Source organism: Anser brachyrhynchus (assembly GCF_964034855.1).
Source record: "Anser brachyrhynchus genome assembly, chromosome: 17".
Classification (NCBI taxonomy): Eukaryota; Metazoa; Chordata; class Aves; order Anseriformes; family Anatidae; genus Anser; species Anser brachyrhynchus.
The window spans coordinates 5,817,729-5,845,419 of record NC_137710.1 but is presented as its reverse complement, the minus strand read 5'-3'; the positions used below and the strand labels follow the sequence as shown (position 1 = coordinate 5,845,419).

Below are 27,691 nucleotides of genomic sequence, written 5' to 3'. Positions count from 1 at the left end.
GGGGCGGTGGCTGCTGAGCGGAGCCGGCTGAGGGGCGGCCCCGCGGCGGGCAGGGCCGGGCTGGGCCGGGCCGGGCGCTGACGGCTCCGAGCGAGGAGCTGAGGGAAGGCTGAGGGGCCGCGGGGATGAAGGACCGGCTGGCCGACCTGCAGGAGGTGAGGGAGGCGGGAGCTGCCCGGGCCGTTACCGTCGCGGCCGCTGAGGGACCGCCTCGGGCGCGGCCCCGGGGCTCCGCGGGGCCGGCGCCGCGTAGGAGGAACGCGGGGGTTGACCTGGTGGCCTTGAGGCCCTTTAATCTGTTGGTGCGGCTGGCTTTGGGGACCTTCTTTAACCTCTCGGGGAGGCTGGCTTTGGGGCGTTTTAACCTCTTGGGGAGGCTGGCAGCGGGCGTCATTGCGAGAGCGTTTGCAAAATGGGAGCTGGGAATGGCCGGGCGTGCTTTTCCGTCCCCTTGTTTGTGCGCTGAAAACAGTCCGCTAAAAAAAAGAGGGGAAAAAAAAAACGGGGGAGAGTTGAACCGAGATGCCTCGATGTCCATCTTCAACAGGATACGGCATGGTTTAAAAAAATAAAAAAAACCTCAAAACTGAAAATAAATGAAAATTTAAAGTACGCAGGAATTTCTGTGATAATTCCCAAACGCCACATACGCATAGAACTTGGCCTGTGCTGAGCTGTGTGAAGGCTTGGGGCTCGTTTGCCTTGAAATTTTAAGTTCGTATTTTCCAGATCAGAAAAATACGTTTTGGAAGTTCCATCTTTAAGTGGTGCCAGTCTCTTTGCTTTTTTCTCCAAAGAGATGAATTGGCATGCAAGGTCATTAGATTACACTATCTTTACCAGGAAAGATATATCGGAGCAGTGCCAAAGAAATGAGTGTTTTCTTTCACGTATACTTCGACCCTTCTTCTGTTTCCTGTGTATAAACATGTCCAGGTTATAGGAATATGCGCCAAATTTCAGTAGTAGTACTTGCTTCCCAGAAAGAGGAAGCGGTAAGTGGTGATCTGCATTTGTTTTATAATGCTAGACAAGTACACTTCCTTTTCACAGAGGGGAAACAACAGTGGGCTGTATGTATTTTAAAAATAAATAAATGAATTGTTACAGGTTTTTTATTGTAACTTAGGGGTTTTATGTAGATTTTTTTAGGCCAGCTTTAGTATATGATATCTAAAAACATTACTGCAGGAGGCTATTTCTTTAAATAAAGCATTGCTGCAGTAAGTTACTGCTTTAAGTCTAAACACAAAGGTCAATATTGCTGAATTGCTTCATGTGTTCATCAACAGAATTAAGTTTAGAATTAATGAATAGATTTGAGACTTGAAACTGAAGCTTCCTTATACCTAGAAGGAAGTACTTTAACATCAAGTGAAGTCAACATCTATTGAAGTCAGTCTGCATTTTATCACTTAAAAGTTCACCGTTGGCATGAAGATTTGAAAAGTTGGGTGTCACAAGAGGTGGCCTTTGTAAAACTTGATTTGCACAGGGAATTTGCAGAAGTAGTTATTTCTATCTTGCCTCTTTACCTGAAATATCAAAAAAATAAGATTTTTTGAGGTTATTTGCATGTACTATTAAAAAGATTTTGAACAGCAATTAACGCTTATTTGCCTATTTTCCATAGCGTTTCAATCTTGTTAGTGTGGTTCCATTGTGGTTTATTTGATTAAAGCATTCAGTGAAGGGTAGAGCTTCTATATTGTCATTTTTAAACAGGCCTGGGCCTGCAGAATCTTAAGGAATTACTGAGTCTTACCTCTTCCCCTTAAAATAATAACGTTTTGTATTGCATTGGTTACATTTTACCTGTCAGCTTCATCTGCTGTGTTTTTGGCAAAGACATGATGTGCCGCACAAATAAAGTTTGAGATGCTGATACTTCACCTAGTGTACACACTGTTCAATTAAACATGGTACTGCTTCTAGAAGAAACTTATATTTAAGTGTGCAAGTCCTTATTTGTGCTTGTGGATTTTAATTGACAGCAAGCAAGTTTTGTCACTAGAAGTGGTAATGTTTACCTAGATTTTCCTATGTCTTTATAAAGAGGAAGAAATGTTACTTATCAGTGCTTATGGTTCATTAAGATATAAAATTATCATAATTTTTTGATACTTTTGTTAATACCCTGTATTAGGTAGTTAAACAGTGCTAAAATAGTTGCTGGATAAACTGTTGTAGACATGCGGATCATTCAGTCTTCAGGTAATACTGCATCGTCCTACTTCCCAGCTCGAAAAAAAATCATTCCTTTTTCAGAATATGGGAACCTTAGTTGTATTTGTCTTCTTCAAGGGGCTTATTTTAATAAAACTTGTAAACTATTCTAAGCAGGTCAATATGAACTTGTTTCAGCATTAGAAATCTCAGTTATCATATATATTTCTCAAATACAATTAATTTGATAGTTGGTCAAACTGTTTTGGGGTATTCTTTAGCCCAAATGAATGTAAGATTAAAAATTAAAAAAAAAAGGCTCTCTCTGATCCAATATGCTGCTTATAGCAGTGGTCAATAATAGATATTTAGGGAAGAAAAGAAAAGCAGGGTAAGTATATAGCAATGATTTTCTAGAATATTTTCCAAGTCTTCAATGATTTGATGTTAAGGGATACAAGACCACCTCAAAATGACTTTACAAGAGCTGTAGGATCTGCATTCAGACACTGTGTTCAGCATATTTAGCTAGCGTTAGATATTAAAAACACATGGTCTTTTAAAGGTCTGTTTAACAAAAAATGCTCCAATGTTTTTGATATTGTTAAGTGACCTCAAAGAAGAGGTAAGATGTAAACCCCTGCTTTAGCATGATATTTTAGATCTCAAGGTTGGGGTGCAACCTTCATAACACACAAAAATGGCTATCTCGAATGCTCAAACTGATGTAGAGGTGTATGTTAAAATCCATTTTTCCTGTTTGATAGGTAAATCATTTTAAATATATTATTTTTATCTCATTATTCTTGAGTGTTACTGAGGGAATCTTAAACTTTGAAAAGTGTTTAGACTGCACTTGATTGTAGCTTTTTTCTTGTAAATAAGGAACAGTAACTCGAACAGAAGTGCACTGATTTTTGTAATCTGTTTCTGTGCATTTGCTTATTGTCGCCCAAACTATTTAGGAATGAGTGAACAACCACAAAGTCAAAAAAGTTAAAATGGAGAGAATCGGGATAATATGGAAAAATATAAAAGGAACCTTTTCAGAAACGGGAAAACGTTACTGGTTGCTTTTTTTCCTGAGTTAATCTTTCACATTGTCCTTCACTCAAACACAGAACTCCCTGAAGAAGAGCTTTGTTTTCCATGTCATAACAGCATTATTTCATATAGTTGGTTATCTTATGACGTTTTTTCTGTGTTGTACAGCAACGCTACTAAATTCGTGTTAATGATTGACCTGCCAAAGCTGCCTGATAGATCTCCTTGGTAAGGAGAACCTCCTCAGTGAGAGAAAAGACTTGCTACTTCAGTATAAAAGAATTCTTGAAACCCTGATGCTGTATGATGAAACTGAAACACCTCGTGTTCCAGGTCAGCAGAGAGCCTCGCACCTATAGATGGCTGACATCTAGAGCAATACCTCTGGAATCTGAAATTCTCTGAAAAGTACTTAAAGAGAAAAGGCTTGGAAGGCTTTGACATTAACGTGGGAGATGTGATGTAAGAATTAGTCTTTCTAAAGATAGGCTTTTTATATGGAAAATAGAATAATGAAGTTAGGAGAGACCCACGAAGGTGCTTCAGTCCAACTGTCTGACTGCTTCAAGGCTAACCAGAAGTTAAGGCATATTAATGAGGGCATTGTCCAAATGTCTCTTGAATGTGCATGCATGGGGCATCGTCCACCTAAGAAGCCTGTTGCAATGTATGACCACCCTCACGGTGAATAATTTTTTCCATAGTATCCAGTCCGAACCTCCCCGGGCGCAGCTTTGTGTTGTTCTCACACGCCCTGTCCTCAGGGAGCAGAGAGCAGCGCCTGCCTCTGCTTTCCCTCCTCAGGAAGCTACAGAGAGCATCCAGGTCGCCTCTCAGCCTCCTTTTCTCTGTACTGGATAAAACAAGTGATTCTAGAGTGTTTTAAAACACATAGGTAGTCATTTTAAAAGTAAGGGGTTACTTGTATAACAAAGGTAATGAGTTACTTAGTACAGGCAACCATAAAGATTTACAGTATCGTCAACATTGCTTCCTTTTACGCCATCCAGTTGGCTGAGTAATGTGGGAGTGCGTGAGTATACAAGGGAGTTAAGTTGCAGTTTGCAGGGACTGCTGTAAATCTAGTATTTGCAGTCACTCAGATGTGGTTTTTGTATCAATAAGAACTTCAGTACAGTTATTTGTTCTGTAATTTCTCTGGACAGATTTTAAAGGAAATGTTGTCCATTATATAGAGAGAGCAGGGAGGCACCTGCTGCATTCTCAGGGTGGGAATAGGATGGTGTGCAGGACCTCTGCTCTCATCGCGGCATGCTGCTACAGCTTCTTGCCTGCTTTTTATCAGGTATTTTTTTTGTGATACTGCTTATGCTATGGAGGTGAGGCCTAGGAGGAGGAATACCTTTATGCTAAACTCGATCTTGGTTGTGCTGTGTGCTTGTGAAAAGAAGGTGTGTCACTTATGTTGAAGAGTTAGTGAATAAGCTGTATTTTAGGTAAGTGATGATTTAAGAACATAAAGAACAGAGGTTGACAAGTCAAGTGTCTTTCAAGTGCTGATGTTCAAGGTAGGGAGTCCTTAAATCTTTCAACAAATTGCAGACAGCCAATTTGTCTGTCATTCATGTCATTGCAGCCAAATGTGAAAGTGAAATGTGCGTGGAACTGACTGAGGCTGCCTGATCACACGACTCTGCCGTTCAGCTGCTATAGATATGGCTTAACCAAATGACAGATAAAAAATCTTACTCTTAAGGCTGACTCAGGTATTTAATGTTTTACTGAGATCTTCTGACCAACAAAGCAGCTGACATGCTGAATCTCTTAACCAATACCATTTTAATTATTTTTAGTTTAGTACCTAAATACAGGATTTTCTTATAACTAGAAAAAATATTCTTTACACAGTAAATGTAGGCAGAAGGTGTTCTTTTACATAGATGATTAAATCAAACATCTTTCAAAATGTATCTCATTATTAACTTAGACCTGGTAGCTTTTTAGTGCTATGTCTTTAAGTCTTTTATTTCAATTGGGGCACTGGTTCCCAAGCATAAAAAATCAAATGATTTCTGACAAAAAATACTGTTATGGAGCTTTATGGACTCCCTGAATTTGCAGGGGGTGGGGGGGAAAAAAGCTGTCACAAAGTATAAATACAAACTTTCCATGAAGATTTGGAGCACTCCTACTATTTTGATGCTTAGACTGTTAATGAATGTAACTTTATTAGGTAATAGCAGTGTTTTGACATTGGATTAAATTGCAGAATTATCATGCAAATAACATACATCTCATCTAATTTAATAAAACCAGAAACAAAGAGCTTATTGGGTTACAGGATCAGGGTTTGGAAGCAGAAAGTGGGTGTTAGAAGATCAAAGACAGAGTGGCTTGCAAGAAAAAGTTTTGAAAATGAAAATCCTTTATTTTACCCATCATGTGGTTTGGTTTTTATTTGGTGATAATCCATGGACTGCAGTAGGACACACTAATTAGTATTTTGTTCTAATTTGGGTTCAATGCAGTTCAAACAGTCTGCTCTGCGGAGGGAACTAGAGGTCATGAGAGCTGGAACTGCGTACTTCTGTGATGTACATCAGTTCTCTCTTCCTTTGACCAAATTTGAATCCGTTACTGTGGAGAACCACATGTTCTGCTGGGCTGGCTCATGGTTTAGGGAAGTGTGACTCAGGGCATGTGTTGGGCTGGGTGCTCGAGAGATCTGCGAGAGCCAGCATCCGGAGTTGCTGCCTCACTGGCTGCGCTTCTGAGGGCTTATCAATTATGTAACGCATCTATGCGTAGTGTAACATAATTGTGTCTGAATTGGTGTGGAGTGGCAGCTTGAAAGCACCAAAGGGCAAAACTAGTATGGAGATGCTGATAGCATTTTGTTCTTTCATTTGATGTTTGAATCATTACATCACATGCCAGAAAGTCATGGACACCCCTCTTTGTATTTCTTTGTGAGGTTTTCATTTACTGTCTCAGTTATGGTGAAACTGGATGTTAATTTTCTGGTCACGTAGGACTCACTGTGAAGTAAGCATCTTTACGCTGTGAGAGAGTTAGGTGTTTATATAGAGAGATGTAAAATTGTATTTCAATACTTTCTTATGACAGGGAATGAAAACTGTAAAATTGCATATAGCCTGGTTCTGTCCTGAAGTTGTTTACAGAGGAGTACTGCATTAGCATTCACAATTTTATGGTAGTCAGGTGACTTTTTTGACCTCTCTGCTTATTTGTTTTCAGATTACAGTCCTCAGAAGAGAAAAACTTACTTCTCGTCAGATTATTGATAAAAATGTGTATGCAGGAGCAATGTGGAAGGAACCTTCCTCGTTTCATAACAGTATCTTGAGTTTTATTTCATAGATTTGTTTTGTTGTCTTTTGCAGTGTAAAGGAAATGAAGATGGAGAAACAGTTATTGTTGAAAAAGACCATTTTATGGATGACTTCTTCCAACAGGTATGGTTTTATGTACTCTTCACTATACATTCTGCATTTCTCAGTTATTTTTGTGATTAGCTTAATTTTGAAAGTAAGCCATCTCATGGGCACCTGTTACCACACATTTCTTGCTTGGATAAATATCATGTTCCTATTCCATACAAAGTAGCAAAGTATGGGGAAGATTCTGTTCTAACAAATAATTGAAGACACTGGAGTTTGATTTTCTGTGTGCCCCCCCTGCTATGTTTTCCTGTCACATAAAAGTTCGTCATGGCACATAAAAGTATGCATATGCTCTTTTGGTTTTGTTTGTTTTTAAAGAAAAAAATAAGTTATTTAGATGTTCACAGATAACTACTATACATACACTGCGATTTCTGTCAAATATTTACTAGTGTTGCAATTAAATACTTTAAGACTTTTATTAGCAAAGATGTATTTTAAAAAAAAAGTCTTCACATGCCATATTTTAATTCTTTCATTGCCACATTTCTCTTCTAGGTTGAGGAACTTAGAAATAATATAGCAAAAATAGCACAAAATGTGGAAGAAGTAAAAAAGCAGCACAGCATTATCCTGTCAGCCCCAAATCCTGAAGGAAGTGAGTATCGCATTTTTAGATTTCAAGTATACATTACCAGATTCTCTAAAATCAATTTTGTTTGGTTTAGGTAAGTTTTACTATGGTAGATAGCTGTTCTCAACACTTCTTAATTTAAGGCATGCCTAAGTTTGTGCGCAGGGTGTAATGAACAGGGAAGAAAAGATGCAGTGGTATTTTTGCAGAATGTCGCAACAGTAGCCTAACTTTTTTTGTTCTTATTGATGAAAACCGAACTGTGGTTGTTAATTCTTTTTTTTTTCCTGTATCTTCTTCATCTGCTTGTAGATGGGCATATCTGTGTCTTATCGACAGTGATTTTGCTAACTGATTCTATATGACTTAAAAAAGCAATGAACCTCAGGTTAATAAGGGTCAGTAATTGATCTAATGAAGAGCAATTTTTTTCACAACCACAGTAATGCATTTGAATTGTGTAGGAACACGATATTGCTCTTGTGAATCTGTTTTCTTCAGGAACTCCAATAACAGATCTAGTTAAGTGCTTCATGAATATGCATAGTATTTTTCAGAAAATACAGGTAGTGTGTGATGCAATTATTATTTTTTTTTTTAAGTTAAAAGCAATGAGTCTGTGATAAACTACAGAACTGTCACTTGAAAGACTTCACTGAATTTCTTCCTTATGACCAACAAAGAAATATTACTGTGAAAACATTACGTTAAGAAAAGGCACAAAATATTTTACCTGGTTTAGGTGGTGATTTGGGAATAACATTTCCCAGGGCCTATTACAATAAACAGGAATCTGATAGTAAGATTTAAAATACCTAGGAATATCAAACTCCTCAGTATGATTATGCTATATAATTACGGGATCTCAGGGTTGAGTTGTACATGATCCATGGCTTGCTTGAGCTACATTGGTAGTTCAGTGTTCAAGTGCTTAGCTGTTGTATTTAATGATGTCAACAATGCAATTTTTCTGTTGCTAATTTCAAAAAACATTTTTAATGTGAAGATCTATTTTTGACAAGACCGGAAGAAAGATTGCAGTGGTACAGCCTCCACCAATACAATTGCTGGATCTGGATTTTATGGTTCCCTTCTAAGTCACTTCTGTGGGCAACACCAGCTTTGCTCCAAATGCTTCCTCTACAACTTCCTCGCAAGGGGGAGTGGAGAGGCAGGTGACCTATTCTCCGTAAACACCAGTGATAAGACCCGCGGGAACGGTGTTAAGCTGAGGCAGGGGAAGTTTAGGCTGGGCATCAGGAAGAGGTTCTTCACCGAGAGGGTGGTTGCACATTGGAACAGGCTCCCCAGTGAAGTAGTCACTGCACCAAGCCTGTCTGAATTTAAGAAGCGGTTGGACTGTGCACTTAGTCACCTGGTCTAAACTTTTGGGCAGACCTGTGCAGTGCCAGGAGTTGGACTTGATGATCCTTATGGGTCCCTTCCAACTCAGGATATTCTATGATTCTATGATTCTGATAGTTGCCCCTGCACAGACAGGTGCTACAGTGACCTTTCAGTGGCCACCACATTCTGCTGTAAGGAAGGAGTACGGGCAGCTGTAAACTAGTAAAGCAGGATGAATGTCACCAGGGAATTGAGATTAAAGAACATGATAAAAGGAACAATCAGAGAGGTACTACAGCAATAAGTGTTGTATCACAGAGTAATTTATGATTTCTTAGGTTTTTTTCAAGTAGAATGGAACAAAAACAAAACAAAACACCAGTCTCTGCTGTTTCCCAAGTACTAGTTTCTGCTTTTTATTTTTTTTAACATAATGGCACAGAATAATGAAGTGGATCATCCAGGTTAATTCAACACAATATGGGAGCAATGCTAGCTTAAAGTTTCTGTTGCTATCTTGTTCTTGTTGCTGGGTGGTATGTTACAGTGCAGGGTTGGGAGTCAGTGACCAGGGTGGTTTGAACATCTTTAAATGTTAAAAAACTGGGCCTAAAATTAGATCTCTTTATCTTGCTGTTCATTGTTCTCAATCGAATGAGATCCATGAGAGTGGATGTTCATGTTTCACATTGCTTTACAAAAAATAAATAAATTACAGTTTAAGAACTTACATCACTTACTAATTAACTGTGTTTCCCCTGGTCATACATAGTGTCCAAAGATGATGACTTGAATGTCTTTTGAGAAGGCTACTCACTGATTTGTTATCAATCATCAACAGTTCTGGATTTATTTTTTTTTTTAAGGAACAAAAGAAGAACTCGAAGAATTAAATGAGGAAATAAAGAAGATTGCTAATAAAATCCGAGCCAGGTTAAAGGGTAAGTTGTGGGGGGAAATAAAACTGCCATCACTTATAACATATTCAGGATGTTAGTGGTGTTACAGAGTTAATGCATTGCAGTTGGCCTTCTAAAACTTAACTCTGTTATGTATGTATAAATTATCGTGTACAACTCCTGCCGGGTAGTTCCTAAATTTTAAGAAAATCTTAAGAAAATTCAGAGTATAGTTATCTCATTCGTTAAGCCTTGAAAACAAAATGTTCAACTTTTTGCACTGATGTTTATACAGATCTGTTTTTTTTTTGTCTACTTACATAATTTGGAATTTCCTAATTTGTCTCGCTTCATTCAGGCTAAGTAATTTTGCTATTGGCTTCCCCTGTAGTAGTGCCTTTAATTGTTCAGCATAGGCTTTAAAATATATTGACTGTTTGAATATTACTCGTTACATTTAGTGTATGTTTTTGTCGTTGGCCTTCCATAAGCATGAGGGTATGTTTACCTGTTACGTTTTTATCACTTAAATTGCAAGAGCAGCCTATTTTGTTAGACCTTTTGAACTGCTCCTAGAGTAATAGATGTTAGTGTGACTCTTAATAGTATTGAAGTAGTGTTTTAAGATCTATACACAATAGAATTGCAGAACCTATTTAAAACATGTATGGACTTCACTGCCCCCACACTACACACACATGTATATGCAAGAAAAGTTAAACATCTTTGTGGGGAGCCTTGTACATGAGAAAAGTAATAATTAGTAGTATTTACCAAATAACTTTGAGCTGCAATATCAAATTTACTATACCGAATGTTGACTCAATATTCTTGTATTTGCTATTAGCTATTGAACAAACTTTTGATCAGGGTGAAAATGCTAATCGGACATCAGTGGATCTCAGGATAAGAAAAACACAGGTATGACAATTTAAGAAATGTAAAGAAAATAAAAGGATGCTACTAAATCAGTGAATGAGTTTCACTTTTCGGAAATAATTCAGAACTCCATGTTCTGTTTTATTGAAATTTAAATACAGTTTTCAGTTGTTGTGCAGTTGTACTTGCTGTACTAAGAATAAAATTAACTTTTTGCACATTTTTAAATCCTGTAAAAACAGCACTCTGTATTAGCTCACAAGTTTGTGGAGGTCATGACAGAATACAACGAGACCCAATCTCTTTTTCGAGAACGCAGCAAAGGTCGGATACAGAGACAATTAGAGATAAGTAAGTGACCTGAATACACTTCTTTTTTAAATAAATAAATTTTAAATGTATTGTTATACCTCCATTGTTTCTTATTGCTTAAAGATAGTACAAAACATCATGCATCTTGGACACCACCCTTAAGCATGTGAATGGGAGGGAAAAGAATTCTCAGATGGCATTAAGTCTTTGCTACTACTCTTCATAACAACTGTAAAAAATAGAGAAAACTAGATAATAATAATAAAGTTCTTCTATTGCAAATTATTAAATATCCTTTGTTTCATTTATTTCATGTCTTGAAACTGCAGAAAAAACATTAAGCTTGCGTGCAGAAGCTGTTGTAGAGATACTGAATGTGTTCCGTTGTGTTGCTAAAAGCCATTCCCAAATTAACATGCTAATAACAACATCATCTCTTTTTATGCTATTCTTTTTGTGTCAATAAGAACATTTTTTTTTGTAAGTTCAGCTGCCATAAAATCAGTGCTACCATTAGTTATACTCTAATCATTTGTTGAATGACTGGCATTGCCTTATTTCATTGTTGATTATGAGGAATATTCAGAAGGGCACCTAACTCTACTCAGAAGTACAGTGCCTACTTCAGAAAGTGTCTAAAATACCAATAATACCTTGTACCTAAAGTTGGCCTTTTTAATATCACCTGTAAGGGCAAATAAATATTTTTAAATGAAAAGTGCAAACAGAAGAGTTAGCAAATCTAAAATTTTGATTTTCACGTGCTTTTCTTTTTCATTGGCTTCCCATGATGAGTATGATTCAATTCAACATTTCAGCGTAGTTTATTTGGCAAGTTAATTCACTCATGCTCCTGTGGGAAGGGACCCTAATATCTCAGGACATGGTTCTTTTAAATTAATGTTATAACCTAATTTGATTCTTTAGCTTTTCCTCAGCACTAAAAATTTTAAAGCAGGTTTTGCAGCATTCTTGGGTATTAATATCACAAGGTAGTATTAAAATTAATTTTCATCTGATAGGACAGAATTATATAAGCCATTTCTAATCCTTGCTCTTCCCATGTAAAATAAATTGAATGTCTGTATATGATGTGCACAATACAAATAGCTTGAATATGCTCTGTAACTTAAGACATTTGCATTTGTTTTACCACTGTGATGGATAGGATTCAGTTTGCTTAAACATGCAATAATAAACTACATACATTGTTAGGTGTGTTATGCAAAGTAGAAGTGAGAGTACTCCATGGGTAATCATCTCCTCTGTGGGGAATTTGAGTGTAATCCTATGTTAGCTGTTAAAGACTAATTTACATAAAGACTTTATCCATCACACTGTCATTGGTAGGAGGGAGGAAGCAAATTAGGTGCCAATGTGACATGATTGAATGGGTAAATATTGAGTGTTACGTAAATACTGTTTGTATCTTCAGTTCTTCCTTCTGGAGAACACTCAACAGGGTTCATAGGTATATTGTAAATGTTTCTGATCAAACTTCTCAGTCTGACCAAAAGAAAAAAAACCACAGGAATTCTTCATCCCAGTTCTGAATCTAGCACTGGGGTTTTTCTTCCTACTTGACATTTTCTTTTTTTCATATGCAAAATGGTACTTGGTAATGGCTAAACACTACATTGTTTTATCTTGAAAAATATGCAATACAAGAATTTTCGAGTTGTTATCCTTCTGTAAAATTATGTTTAATAATAAGTGATGTTATATGAAGTACTGTATTTTTATTCTAGCTGGAAAGACCACCACTGATGAGGAACTGGAGGAAATGTTAGAGAGTGGTAATCCTTCAATTTTCACATCTGATGTATGTATTTCTGGTCCAGTTATGCCTGTCATCTGTTCTGTTTCTTCTGCTATTTAGAAGTTTGTCAGCACTTACTTGTGTCTGTATTTTTTTGTTCTTCCAAAGATTATATCAGACTCCCAAATAACTAGGCAAGCTCTGAATGAAATTGAGTCGCGACACAAGGATATTATGAAACTGGAATCTAGCATACGGGAGTTACATGAAATGTTTATGGACATGGCTATGTTTGTTGAGACTCAGGTAAACAAACTAATTCAAATACGTATACGTAAGTGGGATTTTTTTCTTTTCTTCCTCTTTGAAATATAAAGAAACAATTGCTCGTAATCAGATAATACAGATTTGTTTCTTAGTGTTTTTTGACTGAATAGACTATATGAAAATTAACCACTGAAGCTTTTTGTATTGTTTTAGACAAATTTACAGTCTAGATGTACTAATAGTATGTCCTACGGATTGCTGAGCATAGACTTTCTTTTCAGTTGTTATATTTAAGTATTTTCTTCAATGTACTTGTGTTGCAGTATGCTTGAATGTTTTGTGCGTGTTTGAGTAAGAACAACTCTGTCCTGGAGTGATGGCTAATGTCTTAGAAACTTAGTATACTCACAGACATGGTGAAGGACTGCTGTGGTAGAATAAAATGTAGATTTATACAATTTACATATGATACAAAGGTATGATTCCTGTTTTAACAAGCATGAATGTAAACAGATTGATGGATAAGACATTCAAGTTGTCTCTCATATTGTTTATCCTGAGGTGTGTGTAATTTGTTCTGTTTGTAGTCTTTGCTACTTAATACCAATTAACAGAAGTTAAAAGTATTTTACTTAGCTCTTAAATTCTTTGAGTTCTGCAGGAGAGTGAAAAGAATAATGTTCAGGGAGAAGCTTTCCTGAAAAAGACTTTTTTTTTTTCATTGGGTTTTGTGCTGAAGTTGTATGCTGCTTTGATATTAAATCTATAGGCAAGGCAAATTGGTAGTAGTTTCCTAATTAATTAGAAATGAATAAAAATTACTTGTGCATCATTATTTAATGCTTTGCTGTTTACTGCTGCTGATTATTTCTTCTGATGGACAGAAACACAGGTAATAGATTTACTGTAACTTTTCACCAATCTTCCATTTCATTACCAAATTTCATTCATCATAATTTGAATTTGGTTATGTGTTGACGTTCTAAACATTCAACTCTGCTTTGCTTCCCGAAGTTTATGGTTTTTTTAGGTAACTGTTAAACCTTGTGTTAAAGTAGTCAATATCTTTTCCCACTTCCAGGCGCATCAGAGGTTTCTGACCTTTTAGTATGTCAGTTTTAGACTGGCTGTTAAAACATACCTCACATTCAAAGGTATGTTTTCAGAGGTTCAATTTTTGTTCATTCAAAATGGAGAAAGATGCCTACCTTGCCCTTGAATGTTCCTTATTTGTTTAGAACTTTGAGCCCTTGCTTCTCATTCCCTTTTCCCCATGACACATCAAAGCAGAAAAAAAGTCCATTGCTGTTATGCAAATTACTTTTTTTAAATATTCATTGCTATTCTGTAGCCTTTTTCAGATTAATTAAACAAGGATCCATGGATGCCAATAATTAATTTTTCTTCAACATTTCATTTTAAGGGTGAAATGATCAACAACATAGAAAAGAACGTGATGAATGCATCGGATTATGTGGAGCATGCTAAAGAAGAGACAAAAAAGGCAGTTAAATATCAAAGTAAAGCACGAAGGGTATGCTATCTCTTTATAATTGTGCTAATAAGCATGTTTACTTAAAATGTATGGATCTAAACATTGTTTTAAAAATTGAAAATGCAAGTTTTAATGTGATATTAAATTAATAATGCCTTGTTTTTAACAGAAAATATGGATAATTATCCTTGTGTCATTGGTGTTGATTGCCATAATTGGTCTAATTATTGGTTTGTCTGTTGGTATTCGGTGATGCTTGGATAACCTCAGCATGCATGAATTCCTGCCAGAGCGGCAGTAAGTAACTAATCAACTAATTTTGCTGTTGTTCTGCTCTGACAACCTCTTTGGACTACTAATCCTTACTATGTGTGGAGTTAGTACTGAGGGGGTGAGATGACTAGGTGGATCCTCCTCTGTCTCTGCATACTGCAAAAGTTCTATGCACGTGAATATTGAAAATTGTGACATCTAGTGGTAGTTTTTTTAGTTTATCATAAGACCTGTAAACAAAAAATGAAATGAGACAACCCAGCTTATTGTATCAGTCCTTTGATTATTTTATTTTTATATAAAGAAAGTTTACATCAGCAAACAGCCTGCACTAAGATATGGATTTCTAATTGGAACTTTGTCAAATGTAGTTTTCTATGGCTTTAAACAGAGCTTTCATTAAAGTAGGTGTCTACAAACATAAAGCTGGGTATTTTGCCTTGCAGAAGATACATAAATTTATTACTTTAAAGCTCTTTTACTAATAGTAGACCAAATGAAACCATGTGACGATGCATTTATAAGAGGAAGTCTGCAAATATTCCAACCTGAGTTTGAAAAATTTTTCAATTTTCAGAATTTTGCTGTACCAATCTGCCATTTCTTATCAAAATGACTTCTAGCCAGGCTAAGCAGATAATAGCACCTAACTCTTCTGGGACCAGTAGAAACCCTACCTTTTATATGTAGGATCTTCAAAATACATATGAATCTCTATGAGATAGTATGTCATTTCGGACCACTAATCATTAGGTTAGTTGTCTGTACTAACACATTTTTAATACTAAAGTTTTTACTTTTGGTATTATAGTTTCTTTTCACATTTGGTTTATGGGCAGACAACACGCTTTACTGTATCATTGCTGATAGAAATATCTGACCTGCTGTCAGACCTTGATGCATCTACATGGAATCCAGTTGTGTGGGTTTTTTGTGCAGGTCTTCTGAGCTATTAGCTATATACAAGGTTTTTACAGACATTTTCTTGAATTTGTCTAAGAGTGCAATTGTAGAGGTTTGAGCAGGCTACAAATATTTATCCAAGGATTGGATTTATTGCAGTAAGCAATGTTACTATTCTTAGGCTTGACCTTAATAAGTAAATGTTTATTATTGCCGCTGTTTCTGTATGTAGTAATATTTACAGAAGTTTCGTATGGGTAGTAACAGCTATAAAGAAAGCTAATTGTTATACAAATAGCTACAACTAGTAGCTATGGTTACATATGTTAGAAAAGAAAGGATAACAATAGGAAATCATAGCAGTAAGTTTTATTTAGAAGGATAATTCAAACATTTAGAATAAATACCAGTGTAATCGATTTGCTGTGGGTATGCATGTATTTAAACAGTTCTTTATCTGACAAGGTACTTCAATCTAAACTTTTCCTTTTTTTTTTTTTTCAGAAATTAATGTTCATTATTATATGTGTAACTGTATTACTTCTGATTCTTGGAATTATCCTAGCAACAACACTATCATAGCAAGTATATTCAAAGAGCTACGAACCTTCAGCAACTCCAAAATATGTCTTCAGTAAAGCCAAACTTTTTTTATTAAAGATGCTGTACACCCTTAACACTGTTACATGATGATTACCTATCACTGAAAGGCTAAAATGAAAACAAAATCACTCTTAATGTTTACTTATAAATGAAGAACAGAATGTATTAGGATACGTATGGATTTTCATCATAAACTATACATTTGTAAGACCAAAACTTGCTTTTAATTGTTTTGAACTAAAGTAACTTAGGATGTTTTCATACTTCAGTGTTATAAACAGTTCAAATAGGGAGTTGAGAAACTTGACTTTTGACTGTTTGACTTTTTTATTTCTATTGCTACTATAATCCTAATCACAGATTTTATAACCTTACTGGTGCTGCTTCTGTTAGCACTCCTGTGAACATTTTTATGAAATGTAGCTATGTCTTTAAGTTATTTAGTTACCTTAGCCTAAGCTTAATACTTTATTAAAATATTCTTCAGCAAGTGCTAAAATATTTTATCCAGAAAAGACCACTTAGATATTTAATGGTCTGCCTCCTACATTACACTTGAAAAAGAAAACCCTTTGCTTTTTATTTTTTTTACACTTTACATTTTTAATCTTTTCAACATGACTAAGGTTAATTGCTTTAAGTATTTCCTTTACCTTATGGTAGAAATGTTTTCTGGTAAAAGAATACAGTAATGAAACACACAATTTGAACTTCAGCAAATAATTTTACAGTCTTTGTTCAAACAAAACTCATGGATCAGTTTAGCCGTATTGCTCATATGAATGATAAAAATCATATGATAAAATTATTTTAAAAAATCACATCTTCTGTAAAGCCAAGTCAATATTCATTTTCAGAAGCTTGCTAATGTTGTTGTGTGAATATAGTACATGGGGAGAAATGCAACTCCATTAGAAAACTCCAGAACATAATGCAAACTAAGACACTGATTTGTTATGAAATTTATGTATTATATAACATGTATGAAGTGTTTTAGTATATACATATTGTTGTAATGCTAGCTTGTAAGACCTGAAAGCTTGAAAGACTTCAAATGTAACCAAATAACTGCATTTAATGTTAAAGGTTATTTTTGTATTTTGTGTGTAAAATATTTGTAACTTGAATTTTTGATTTCTCATTGTTTAGGATGTCCATGTAGATATGTAGATATATTTACACTGTAAGAGAATTAGAGGAATGTATAATGTGTGCCTTTCTAAACAGACTCTAAAACTATGCTTGTTAATGTTTCCAGATATTCAACTATAATGTTAATTGCAATAACTGTCATAAAAGATTAGAATCCTTAAACTTACGGTTTGTGGAAAGTACCTGAGGTTATTCACTAAAATGTAACTCAGTCTGTTGACTAGCTTCATAAAATTCAGCAAAGTTTACAATATATATTGTATGTATGAATACTTGCTTTGCTGTCCAATTATACTGTGAATATGCTACAGCTATTCAGATATCATATTATTTTTTTTTAAAAAAAAGACTTCTGCAAGCCAGCCATAAAGAAGTCGCTTGAAAAAATTCAACTTCATTAACGAACAATTTTTACCTCTCAGCCCAGAACACTCGCCAATGGTTGTAAGGAAGTTTACAAACAAAGTAAGGAAAGATTGGTTGCCTTAGTGCTTATTCTAGGTAAAATATATTTTTATTCTATAGTTTTCTAGAATTTTAATAGTAAATATTATTTATACAGATACAAAGTACATTGAGGGGATCAGTTCTGCTGTTCTACGGCTGGTTATCTAAAATGTCGCTCCAAATTTGGCTGTGTTGATTCTTTTTTAATTTATAATGCAATAATTTGCCCATCAAGAACAGAAATATGAATAAGTCGCTCCATGCTTTTTTACTTGTTATACAGCTGCCTCAGTTTGTTTTAAAACAAAACTTGTTTTTCACATGAACTTTTGTTCTGTTAATATTGTGGGGGAGGAAATCTCTAACCTATGCACTAATAAATTTATCTACACAAGTATCTTGTTGCTATTATTATATTCATGATGTTATCGTGACCTTTGTGAATATTTCCAGTAAGTGTTTGAATAAGGCACACATGTCAAACAACTACTATCTATGCCTTAGTCTGATTATTTTATTTCCTGAAACTCTTCACCAAAAAAAAAAAAAAGGGTGTAGAGGCAGGCAATACTGAAGATATGAAGGGGAGTCATTCATATAAAGCATTCCCATAGAATTTTATTGAATATTAAACTTGATAAATAGAGGAGTTACATTTGGATAAAGCTAGTCATGTATTTTCACATTCTGTATAAAAGCACGTCTTTCACTATCCAGAAGTAAAATAGTGGCATCTCATTGCTGCTTCTTATGGGGATGCCACACCCTCTGTACAAAAAGCACCAACTCGGAACACAGATGAATTCAATAGAATGAACTAAAATTCCCCAAATCGGTGTTTTCATTCTGTATTTTTTGCTCTGTGATATAAATACAGAACAGACATTTCTAGGCGATGCAGCATTTGTTTAGCGTAGCACTATGTGAGGTTTAATGAATACAAGCCTGATAAATAAAATTTAGAAGACAGAAGGAGCTGAAATAACTTCTACCTAGGAGGAAAGATGCTTTTCTGTATAAAAATTAATTTCAAAAAAGCCCTTCAGAGAGCTGTGCTTAATGTAGCCACTCAAGAGTGGCTTGGGTGATTTTTATTTATTTTTTTTAACTTCGATTACACAGTGTTAAACTTGATTTGATATGTTCTTAGGGCTTGTATGTGACTTCTGAAAATAACCATGGCATGCTTCCTCACGCTGCAGTCAGTGGGTCAGCCTTTGCACCTGTGAATCAACTCAGTCTTTTCTGTCATATACAGTAACTGGCTCCTCAGTTACATAGTGCTGCTTGCAGACTATTTTCGTTACCTCTGTCAAACATGCAAAGTCCTTCTGCACAGTAGTACAGCACTTACAAATCAGCTTTTTGGAATAAAAAAGAGCATTTTATAAGCATTTATAATCAGGTTTTGAAGAACGAAAGTACTTCTCAAAGATTTTTACGGAGGGAAATTTATAGAAATGGTAAGTAGTTACAAAATAATTGTATATTTTAAAGAATGTTTTGATTGCTGCACTTACAAGCTGCTTTTGAATCTTCTGTAAGTAGGGGGAAAAGGATTTTGATATTGAATAGTAAATTCTGAGAAATTGCTAAGTTATACAAGTAGCTAACTATATATAACAGACTGTGGTCTGGGAAGAAAGCAATTTTGTTTAATGCATACAAAACCAAACTGTATTTCCTGTATCCACACTTCAGAGAGAACATGAGACTATATTGGCTCAGCCCGCGCTAGTTTCTCTCGACTCCAGTAAACTGAGCTGTATCAGATTAAACTAACACAGAGCACAGCTTGGTTTAGAGAATATGGCAGAATTAATACGGACTCATCAGAGGTGCCATTTATATCACAGCTCACTTTACAGTCCTTGTATGTAATTTTACAGAAAATGGACAGGCATTTTTTAATTGTCCGTGCTACGCTGTGTCAAAATCTATTAATGGGATTTATGTTTTGCCATCTTTCTAGACATTAAAATTTCAAGAAGCTTCAGTTTAAAAAACTCTGATTTCAAAGCACTTTACAGAAATTGGCAACGCTGCTGTTACAGAGAACATTGTTTGCATTTTACAGATGTGAGAAATGATTTAGGGAAGAAAGGTGAGCTGAAAGAGCAGGTATCAGCACCGAAATTTTCTGCAGGTTTTGTTTTTTCAATATCAAAACTTTGGACCCTGTACACCCACTGCAGTCATGAGTTGCACCCACCACTGTAAATAAGGTCTAAATATGGTTCCACATTAAAAGCGACAAGAGATTCCCACACAAGAGAAACTGCCATTGCAACCTGGCACTCCAGCGTTTGAAGTAGCTTGGGAGTAAGCTATTTGCCCTGTCCTGGGGGTACCATAGGGATGTGGGAGGTAATGTTTTTTCCCTCAATAGTTGTAATCCGGCGTAAGTAATGCATTCAAAAGCGACAGAACCATTTCCTCTGCTATTAGTCCTGTTTATCTGGTGGTTTGGAAGAATGCTCTTTCGCTTCGTAGTGCATCTTCTGAACAATGTTATGTGATTGGTTTAATCAGTCAGCATTTCTGATAGCACAGCTTTTCATGCAGGTTTTTCAGCAGTGCTCTTCAAATACCTACAGGAATTTGTCCACAACGTAGATGCTGTGTGTTGGCTAGAATATTAACTGACTTGGCAGATTGACTTGTTCTGTCCCTGTTCCAAAACAGCAGGCCTCCTGGTCGTTAACTGATGCTTTAAAAATATGAGTAGAGCCTGCTTTGTTTTATTTTTAATGTATCGATAGGTTTTACAGTGGAAAATTAAATACATTTTCATTTAGAACTCCACCACCACCTCACCACCTTGGATTGTTAATAATGTAAATTGCAGCTGCATAGAGATGTTCTGAGAAAACAATTACTTCCTATTTTATTCTTCCAGGTTGTTCCCTAGGATTTTTGATTTAAGCATAGCTAGCCATCAGGAACTGAGTCTAGGCAGAAGATCTGATGCCTGCAATCTACTCAGATCAGATTGGCATTGGTGAGAAGTAATGGTAGTTTTGATGGAGGGGGTCTAAACCTAAGGAGAAAACCCTACTGCTTCTACATTTACAGCAAATACGGTAGGACGCTTGACATCTGTTGAGGCAAGACATGAGCATATTAATATAGTCATGTATTTAAAAAAAAATCACACAATGACAAACACAAAAAAACAGAAGGTTTTTTTTTTTCATTTCGTTATGAATGAAAAGTTTAGTAATTTAAAAATGCATAGGAAAATATAGTCAAGAAACAGAGACCAACCATTGAAAGCAGTATAGATGGTGGTTTATTTTAATTCAGTTTTCTAGGGGGAACTACTTAGATCTGATCTTCAAAGTGAGCAAATTAGGTCATCTACATAGGTGCAGGATGCAAGGAAGCAATTTCCAGGTTTAAAGCCATACGTGCTAGATAAAGTTAATTCTGCTTAGCCTCTTTTGTTCTGTTCTTAATGCCTCCTACTGCCATGGAAGAAGGTTGCTTATGTTTGAAAGAAAGAATCATTTCACACACAGGTTAGTAAAAGTACAAAAAAAAATAATAATTTGAATTGCTGATTCAGTTTCTTACACATGCATCCTTATTTAGAGTGGTAGTCTGACTTGCTTAGAAATTTAGTTTATTGCTGCTGTGAATCTAAGCTAAGCCACAGCTATCAGACTGAAGCATTCAAGTTCTATGATTAGCTAAACACAAGATGGAAAAAAGAGGTTAGTTGTCCTGCTGTATTACATTTCAAGCTGTGAAGTACTGATAGTTGAAGGCGCCACACAAAGATGCATCTGCAGGTAGATGGTTAGGAAGCCAGTGGGAGTTAGGAGTCTAATTGCACTGTTCTAACTAAAATAGAATTATATGTTCAGTTTAAAGCCATAACCATTAGGATACACTTTAATGACTTTTAAGTTCACAGCATTGATATCTTATGCATTCACTATAAAAAGTATCATAGTATCTTATTAGGTGGTCAATAGTGTAATAGAGCAGGAGAAAGAGAACTGGAAATTGAAGGAAAACAAGTCAACATTTACCAGCCTCCCACTGCGATGGACTCTTACAGGGTTACTCTTCATCCCTGAATACTCCATTGTGTGGAAACAGCTTGTAAACACTGACAATGCAGTAATACAGTAGGTACTACAATGAAGAATGCTTCATTGTATTTCAGTATTTTGAGTATGTATATTTGAGTATATATTAAGATCCCTTTCCTCCATACTATTCATGTTATTTTTCTAGCCTTCTTGGTGGTGACAAATTTTGTGCCTAGTAACATATTTAGGATAAACTTCTCAATTTTGAAGTAGTACAATATATATGTCTATTACTGCTATCTTTATACACCGTAGAATTGTATAAGGGCATATATCATCAGTGTAGTCATACATGTTTATTTAATCTTAGCTCTCTAGCCTCAAATAATTTCTATATAAAGCCCAGCAACTTAAAGAACTTCACTGTCTCCAGGTTACCTCCTTGAAGAGAACCTTGAGTTCCCTAACTGTTGCTTCTTTTTTCTAAAATCAGCACATTAATTGATGGGGGGGGGGGGGGGAGGCCCCACTGTAGGCTATAGAGTTTCTGCCGATCTCTGTTTTCAAAATGTAAGTAACAACCATTTTGAAAATTAATTCTCTTAGGTTCAGATGTTGCTGATTTGTCTGTTGTGCTTATTCTATCTAAAGGATTGCATGATTGCTAATTTACTCGCAAACATCTTCCTTTTGCTACTTTATTTCTTTAATGGACTTTTGGCAAAGGCCTTTTAATATACCATGACTTGTAAGCAGCAGCCTTCTGCAGTGCTACAGATTGACTTGGGACTTGACCAGGAAAGTATTTACCAGCTCTTCATGCCGTTGTTTGAATTACTGGCAGTATTCACTTAATGGGGGGGGGGGGGGGAATAATAATAATAATTTCCAAATACAGACCTTCTTACCTATGGAGCCATCTCATTGCACGTCTTAAAGTTTTTTTCCCATTTCTCCTGGTCTTTGACTTTCCTTTTGTTGAGGCAGTTGGTTCTAGAGGCATAGTCTTTTCTCTTATTGAATCTACCTCACGGTATCTGTAGTGAAGAAAAGCAGCAGTATGTATGCTTAGTAAAGGTCAGTCATCGATGATATGGATGAATCTTGGTTTCATCCACACTGCTGCCTACTATCTTTAAATGGCAACTGCACGCAAGTGAATGTAACTGCATCAGAAAGCAAGATGAAGAAAAAATACAGAGATTAAAAACTCAAGCAGCTTTTAACCTTCTGAAAATTTGCAAAAAATGTTTCAAAACATTTTGGTTCTAAGTCAGTTTGTGCAGATTTACACACTGCATTTCTAGCTCACATAATTCCTCTGCTTTTGATTGTCCCTTTTGGCAATTTATTCAGTCTAGATTTAGTGGATGGAATCTCAGAGGAGAATAAAAGCCAGTGTTTTGAAAACTAATGAAGTAATTATCTAAAGCATTATTTACAATAATTATTTAGAAGATAATGAGACCCTTTAATTATGTTTGTTCTGCATAGCTAGCCTTTCAATAATTCAGGGTACTGCTGTTCAATTTCCTCTATACTCACTTTGCACATTAGAAAAATGTCACAGCTGTTTGTAATGCACAAATATGGGCCCTCGTTCTCGATCTCATTTGTCACATGAGAATCACCTGCTCACTTTGGTTTGGAATAGGAGGCTTTTAGATTCAGGCTTCTCTGACTCTCCTCAATGTAGTGTGGAACAAAATAAATCATGGGTGAAATAAAGCTGAGCCAATTAAAGGTTGTGTTATGGCTTTATGGGGGCACTACTATTTATTAACATGTATACATTAATCTAGTAAGGTTTCTGTTAGTATTATTACAGGTAAAGTTTGACTTCAAGATAACTTTCATTTTGGTAGTCATAATTTTATTTGAAACTTTTTTTTTTTTTATAAAAGAGCCCTACTCACTTGTGTATAAGAAATTCAGGGCATCATTAGTATTTTAGTAGCTAATAAAAATGTTATGTGTATTTTCATATGTATTTTTGAACTTTCCGCTAAAATAGATAATTCTGGTTAGCATGTAATTATCAATGGCTAAATATTATATCATCCCTGAGGAGATCCATCTTTTTGTCATAGGCTATATCATCGTTCCTCTGTACAACTGTGGTAAGAATAACTTAATGTGAGTTTTAGCTGTTACTTAAATATAAGGGTCATATCTGGACATATATGGCTCAGTGGCTTGGTGCTGGATCCATTATTTTAGATGAGAGAAGTGATTTTTTTCTTTTGGAACTGAATCACTGATTCTGTACTGAATTGCTGTAATGTATAGGATTTTTTTTTTCCTCCACCAGGAAAGAGACCACCTTTCTTCCTTCTTTTTCATCTTTCAATGTTCCGGTGCACTTCCCATTTTTACTTCTGGATATGTTTTCACAATAGAAGAACACTGAAGTTCAAAACTTGATGGGTTTTATATGTTTTGCATGTAGTTTGTGGATATACTTTGCTTTCAATTACTTTTTGATTGATTTTTAAATAATCTTGTGCGAAATGCGATTGAAATGAAGTAGCCTTTGAGGTGACTGCAATGACAGCTAGATACTAGGTTCTCAGCATAAATATGTCTCAACTAATTGGGATCTGCATATTGCACACATCATTTTTGAACTCTTCCTTAATTGAGGAGAAATGTGATGCTCTTGTATGTACAGAGATTTCTCCCTAAATCTGTTCTAAGCTTTTTGGCTTCAAAATGGTTCCCTGTGCCTGTAGTTTCCTTTTGAAGGTAAAATTTGCAGTCTGCAGACTCTGAAACTGATTGAAATGTCACGTGTTTTTGTTTGTTTTTTTTTTTTTGTAGAAATTTACTTTAATTCTTAAATATGCTTAAAGAAATCCCCAGAATGTGTTGATTGGTTTTAATGCACAGCATTTTGTTTCACCTGATATGAATCTTTTTGATTGTTGACCTAAGAAAATGTTATTCACTTCTGTCCTAATTCTGGATGGGAAAATTACTCCCTTTTTGAAACTCTGTTGAAACAATATGATGAACTCAGAGTAACTATGGCTATGACTTTAGTGGGTACACAGTGCCTTGCTGCACAGATGTTATACTCAGTCGGTATAAATAGCAAAGTAAAAACAATATACTGGATATAAAGCACTTCACTGTTCCCATTGGGTGGAGAATCTCCGAGGGCTGTCAGGAAGCTACTTGCTCTGCAAAGGGAAAGGCCTAGCTCTGCTTTTAAGCAGTTTGACCTTTTGTTTCACACTATCTACCAAACTGTTGGGAGCCTGCCTTATAAAAAGTACTAGCTTCTAAGGTTCAAAAACACTGTGACTGCTCATTTGCAATAAAAACCTTCAGAGGAAAAAAGGAAGATTTGAGTCATGCTTATTTATCCCATGACTAAATATTTTGGTTGTCTTTTGAAAAGCCCTAGCAGGAGAAATGGAAGGGCAGCTTGCTTTACAGGATTGTTAGAATACCCACCTAGCAGCTCCAAAGCTTGAATTAGAGATGCAAGACAGGCCATGAATGTTTTGGAAGGGAGGGAACAATGCAAAGAGAAAAGAAGGAAGAAACATTTAAGTAATACAGCTTGAAGTTACAACTAGCAAAATGGTGCTGGCTGACTTTATAAAAAGTCAGAAGTCCCGTATGCCAATTTAAACTTCTCTCTAGAGAGTTGAAATGCTCTCATGCCATTTTTTCCCCTTTGTTACAGAAGAAGGCTATCAGTCACATTCTGGATCATAGCTATTCTGTACTGGATTCCCCCAAGGCAAATCAATCATTTCCAAAAGCAGCTAAGTCCCTGACTAAAGAGCAAGAAGAAGACAAAGTGGTGAGTAACCATTTCCAAGCCTAGGACATGTCAGAGATTGTTTGAAAACTTGTCCTTTTTTTTTTTTTTCTTTGAGCATGGTGTTATTAGCAAGCATTTAAAATAACCACATTTTTAAATCTTGCCATTAAGAGTTACATAGGAACTACGTAAAGCCTTGTTAACAAAAAGCTTTGTATTGTAGGTTATGAGAGTAGTAAGCAAATTAATTAATTGAAAGAGAAGAACCCTACTGCTTGGTAAGCAGCTTAGAAAGTGGAAATTGTTTCTAAGCAGAAAGCACCTTTGTGAGCCACAAAGTCATAACACGCACACCTCCTTTGGCTACAAAGATGGGCTATTTCAGTTACACTGCAGCTGAAATCGTGATACCAATTCTATTAAAGAAGAGTTGCTCTAGAGCTTGTGAAACTTTTCACAGCAGGTAAATTTTGGTGTCCATAATAAGTCTGAAGTGAGATATAGATCTAGTGTTTAAAAACTAAGCTTATTGCCCCAAAAGGTCATGGCCACATTTTCAATCTGTTCTTTTTTCTTGCAACTCTGTTGAGGAAATATTTTTATCTGCACAACAAATAATTCACATTAAGAATTCTAGTTTAGGATGTGCCTCTCTCTCTCTCTCTCTCTCTCTCTCTCTCTCTCTCTCTCTCTCATTTCCCAAAATGCCTGGCTGGTCTGTATTCAACTGTATTACCCACATGTGATATCACCATAACTGGTGAACTTCTGTTATTGTCCTTTGTGAATACATTTTTAAGCATTCATTGGTAGAATAATTTTAGCTCTTTCTTGCATTCCCCACATTAAAGTCTCTGCTTTCTAAGCTGCCTACCAAGTGATACATTTATTTTTAAATAAATTAATTTGCATGTGTAGAAGAGTACATTTAGTCTACTCCTACAATATAAAGCTATTTTTTACCACACGTTTATACAGTTCCTCAACAGATACTGACAGCAAGATTATAAAAGAAGTTAACCTAAAATTAGGTTCATAACCATTATAGGGACTATAGCAAGTTTATACAAAGGGCTTTCGAAGTATTTAGTAGAATATTGTGTGATCTACATTTCTGAAATAGTTGGATAGTTGACAGCCTATGTATGAGTTTTGGAGGCTAATTTTAGGTTACAGTAATCTTGCCCTGTGCCTGGAGACTTGATCCTGGAGAGTTACCCACTCCTCTGCCAGGTCAGGCTGGAAGAAAGTCTCTGATGTTCCACTCAGACCCGAACCATGACAGCTGGCATGTTTGCGCTCGCTTGATTTTGAAGCTATTTATAAGGCTTTTGTCAGAGTTCCCATTTATACAGTTTCCCCTAGTGTATTTTCAGGATTTTTCTTGCAATATGAGGCAAATAAAACTATGGAACAAAGTAGTCTTAGAAAGAAAACAGATAAAATCACAGGAAGATAAAATTCAACAAGTGTTGAAATGTATTTTTAATTACAGCTGACATATTTTTTAAAATGCTGAGAAATAAGGGAAACTACTGTAAACTTCAAGTGAGTTCATAGAAAATAAAGGCAAAGCCCCTATGTTTCCCTGTAATCCAGCTGGATTCATATATCCATATATAACAGAGTTTGTTTTAGATGATAGATTTGCTCTCTACGTTTCTTCTCATCTAAGTTGGCTCGTTGCTAAGCTATAGGCAAGCATGTCCTATGAAGAATGACTCACAGACTTGTAGGCCAGAATGCTTTTCTTGTTTTTCCATTGAGCATTTTTTTATATCCTACACAGACATAAATAAGTGCCCTTGTTGACTTCCCTATCATTTAGTAACTAGGAAAGTAAATCTTAAATTATTTTAGTTGCATTAAAATATATTTTCTGTGTTTAAAGGAGAACAGTTTCATTGTCATCTGTTATAAACTTTAAAGTTCTGTGTTTACACATTGATGTAGCACTGCAACTCAATATAGTAACATACAAAAGGAAAATAAGAACTGAGTTTCTGTACAATAGTGGTTATTTAAATAAATAAATTTATTTGGTGTTCTAACTAAAATGAATGATTTATTGCAGCTTGAGAGAAGCTGTCAGATTTGGGAGGAGGCAGCGAAGTTTCATGGACTTCGCTAGTTTGGAAATGAGTGCTTGGAAGAGAAAATGTTTTTCCTATTTCTTCCCCTGCTCTTGGCAGGTGAGACAGGCTGTTGGAACAAAAAAGGGGGAAAGAAGGTGCGAGCAAAGACGGGAAGCAGAAGGCCCCTTTGAGCAGGCCTTAACTTTTGCTTTTCCGAGTGGTGGTAGTCTATGGTGTCGGTGCCAACCACTGCTGC

At 35.8% G+C, this 27,691-nt stretch overlaps 2 protein-coding genes across 15 annotated transcripts in view; both read left to right on the top strand.

The window, feature by feature from the left end:
* The first annotated feature begins 16 nt into the window (after window positions 1–16).
* Window positions 17–17,939, top strand: STX2 (syntaxin 2). Of its 3 annotated transcripts, none has more exons than XM_080559672.1 (11): window positions 17–155; window positions 6,576–6,647; window positions 7,134–7,233; window positions 9,423–9,497; window positions 10,303–10,376; window positions 10,577–10,685; window positions 12,395–12,468; window positions 12,574–12,711; window positions 14,096–14,206; window positions 14,337–14,385; window positions 15,848–17,939. In XM_080559672.1, the coding sequence occupies exons 1-11, from the start codon at window positions 126–128 to the stop codon at window positions 15,979–15,981; spliced, it is 966 nt and encodes a 321-aa protein (XP_080415798.1). In that variant the 5' UTR covers window positions 17–125; the 3' UTR covers window positions 15,982–17,939. The 3 variants fall into 3 exon arrangements, with proteins under 3 accessions (XP_080415798.1, XP_080415796.1, XP_080415797.1); XM_080559670.1 differs by having other exon boundaries at window positions 14,337–14,464; window positions 15,848–15,979; XM_080559671.1 differs by lacking the exon at window positions 14,337–14,385.
* A 4,517-nt stretch (window positions 17,940–22,456) lies between these two features.
* RIMBP2 (RIMS binding protein 2) overlaps window positions 22,457–27,691 on the top strand; it is a 151,278-nt gene continuing 146,043 nt past the window's right edge. For 6 of the 12 annotated variants that reach the window (XM_080559639.1, XM_080559640.1, XM_080559637.1 and 3 more), the window contains exons 1-2: window positions 23,687–23,705; window positions 25,280–25,399. Coding sequence is in view for 6 of the 12 variants with exons in the window: in XM_080559630.1 (XP_080415756.1) it covers window positions 23,300–23,329; window positions 23,676–23,705; window positions 25,280–25,399 (180 nt within the window). In the remaining 6 variants the exon portion in view is untranslated. Of the gene's footprint in view, window positions 23,330–23,675; window positions 23,706–25,279; window positions 25,400–27,691 lie in introns of those variants that run through there. The other 6 variants (XM_080559630.1, XM_080559634.1, XM_080559629.1 and 3 more) reach the window with 2 other exon arrangements.

Excerpts from the sequence above, each read along its gene's own strand:
- STX2 (XM_080559672.1), top strand. The coding sequence starts at position 126 with ATGAAGGACCGGCTGGCCGACCTGCAGGAG. Across the intron at positions 9,498-10,302 it reads AATCCGAGCCAGGTTAAAGG|CTATTGAACAAACTTTTGAT; the intron begins GTAAGTTGTGGG and ends ATTTGCTATTAG. Across the intron at positions 10,686-12,394 it reads ACAGAGACAATTAGAGATAA|CTGGAAAGACCACCACTGAT; the intron begins GTAAGTGACCTG and ends TTTTTATTCTAG.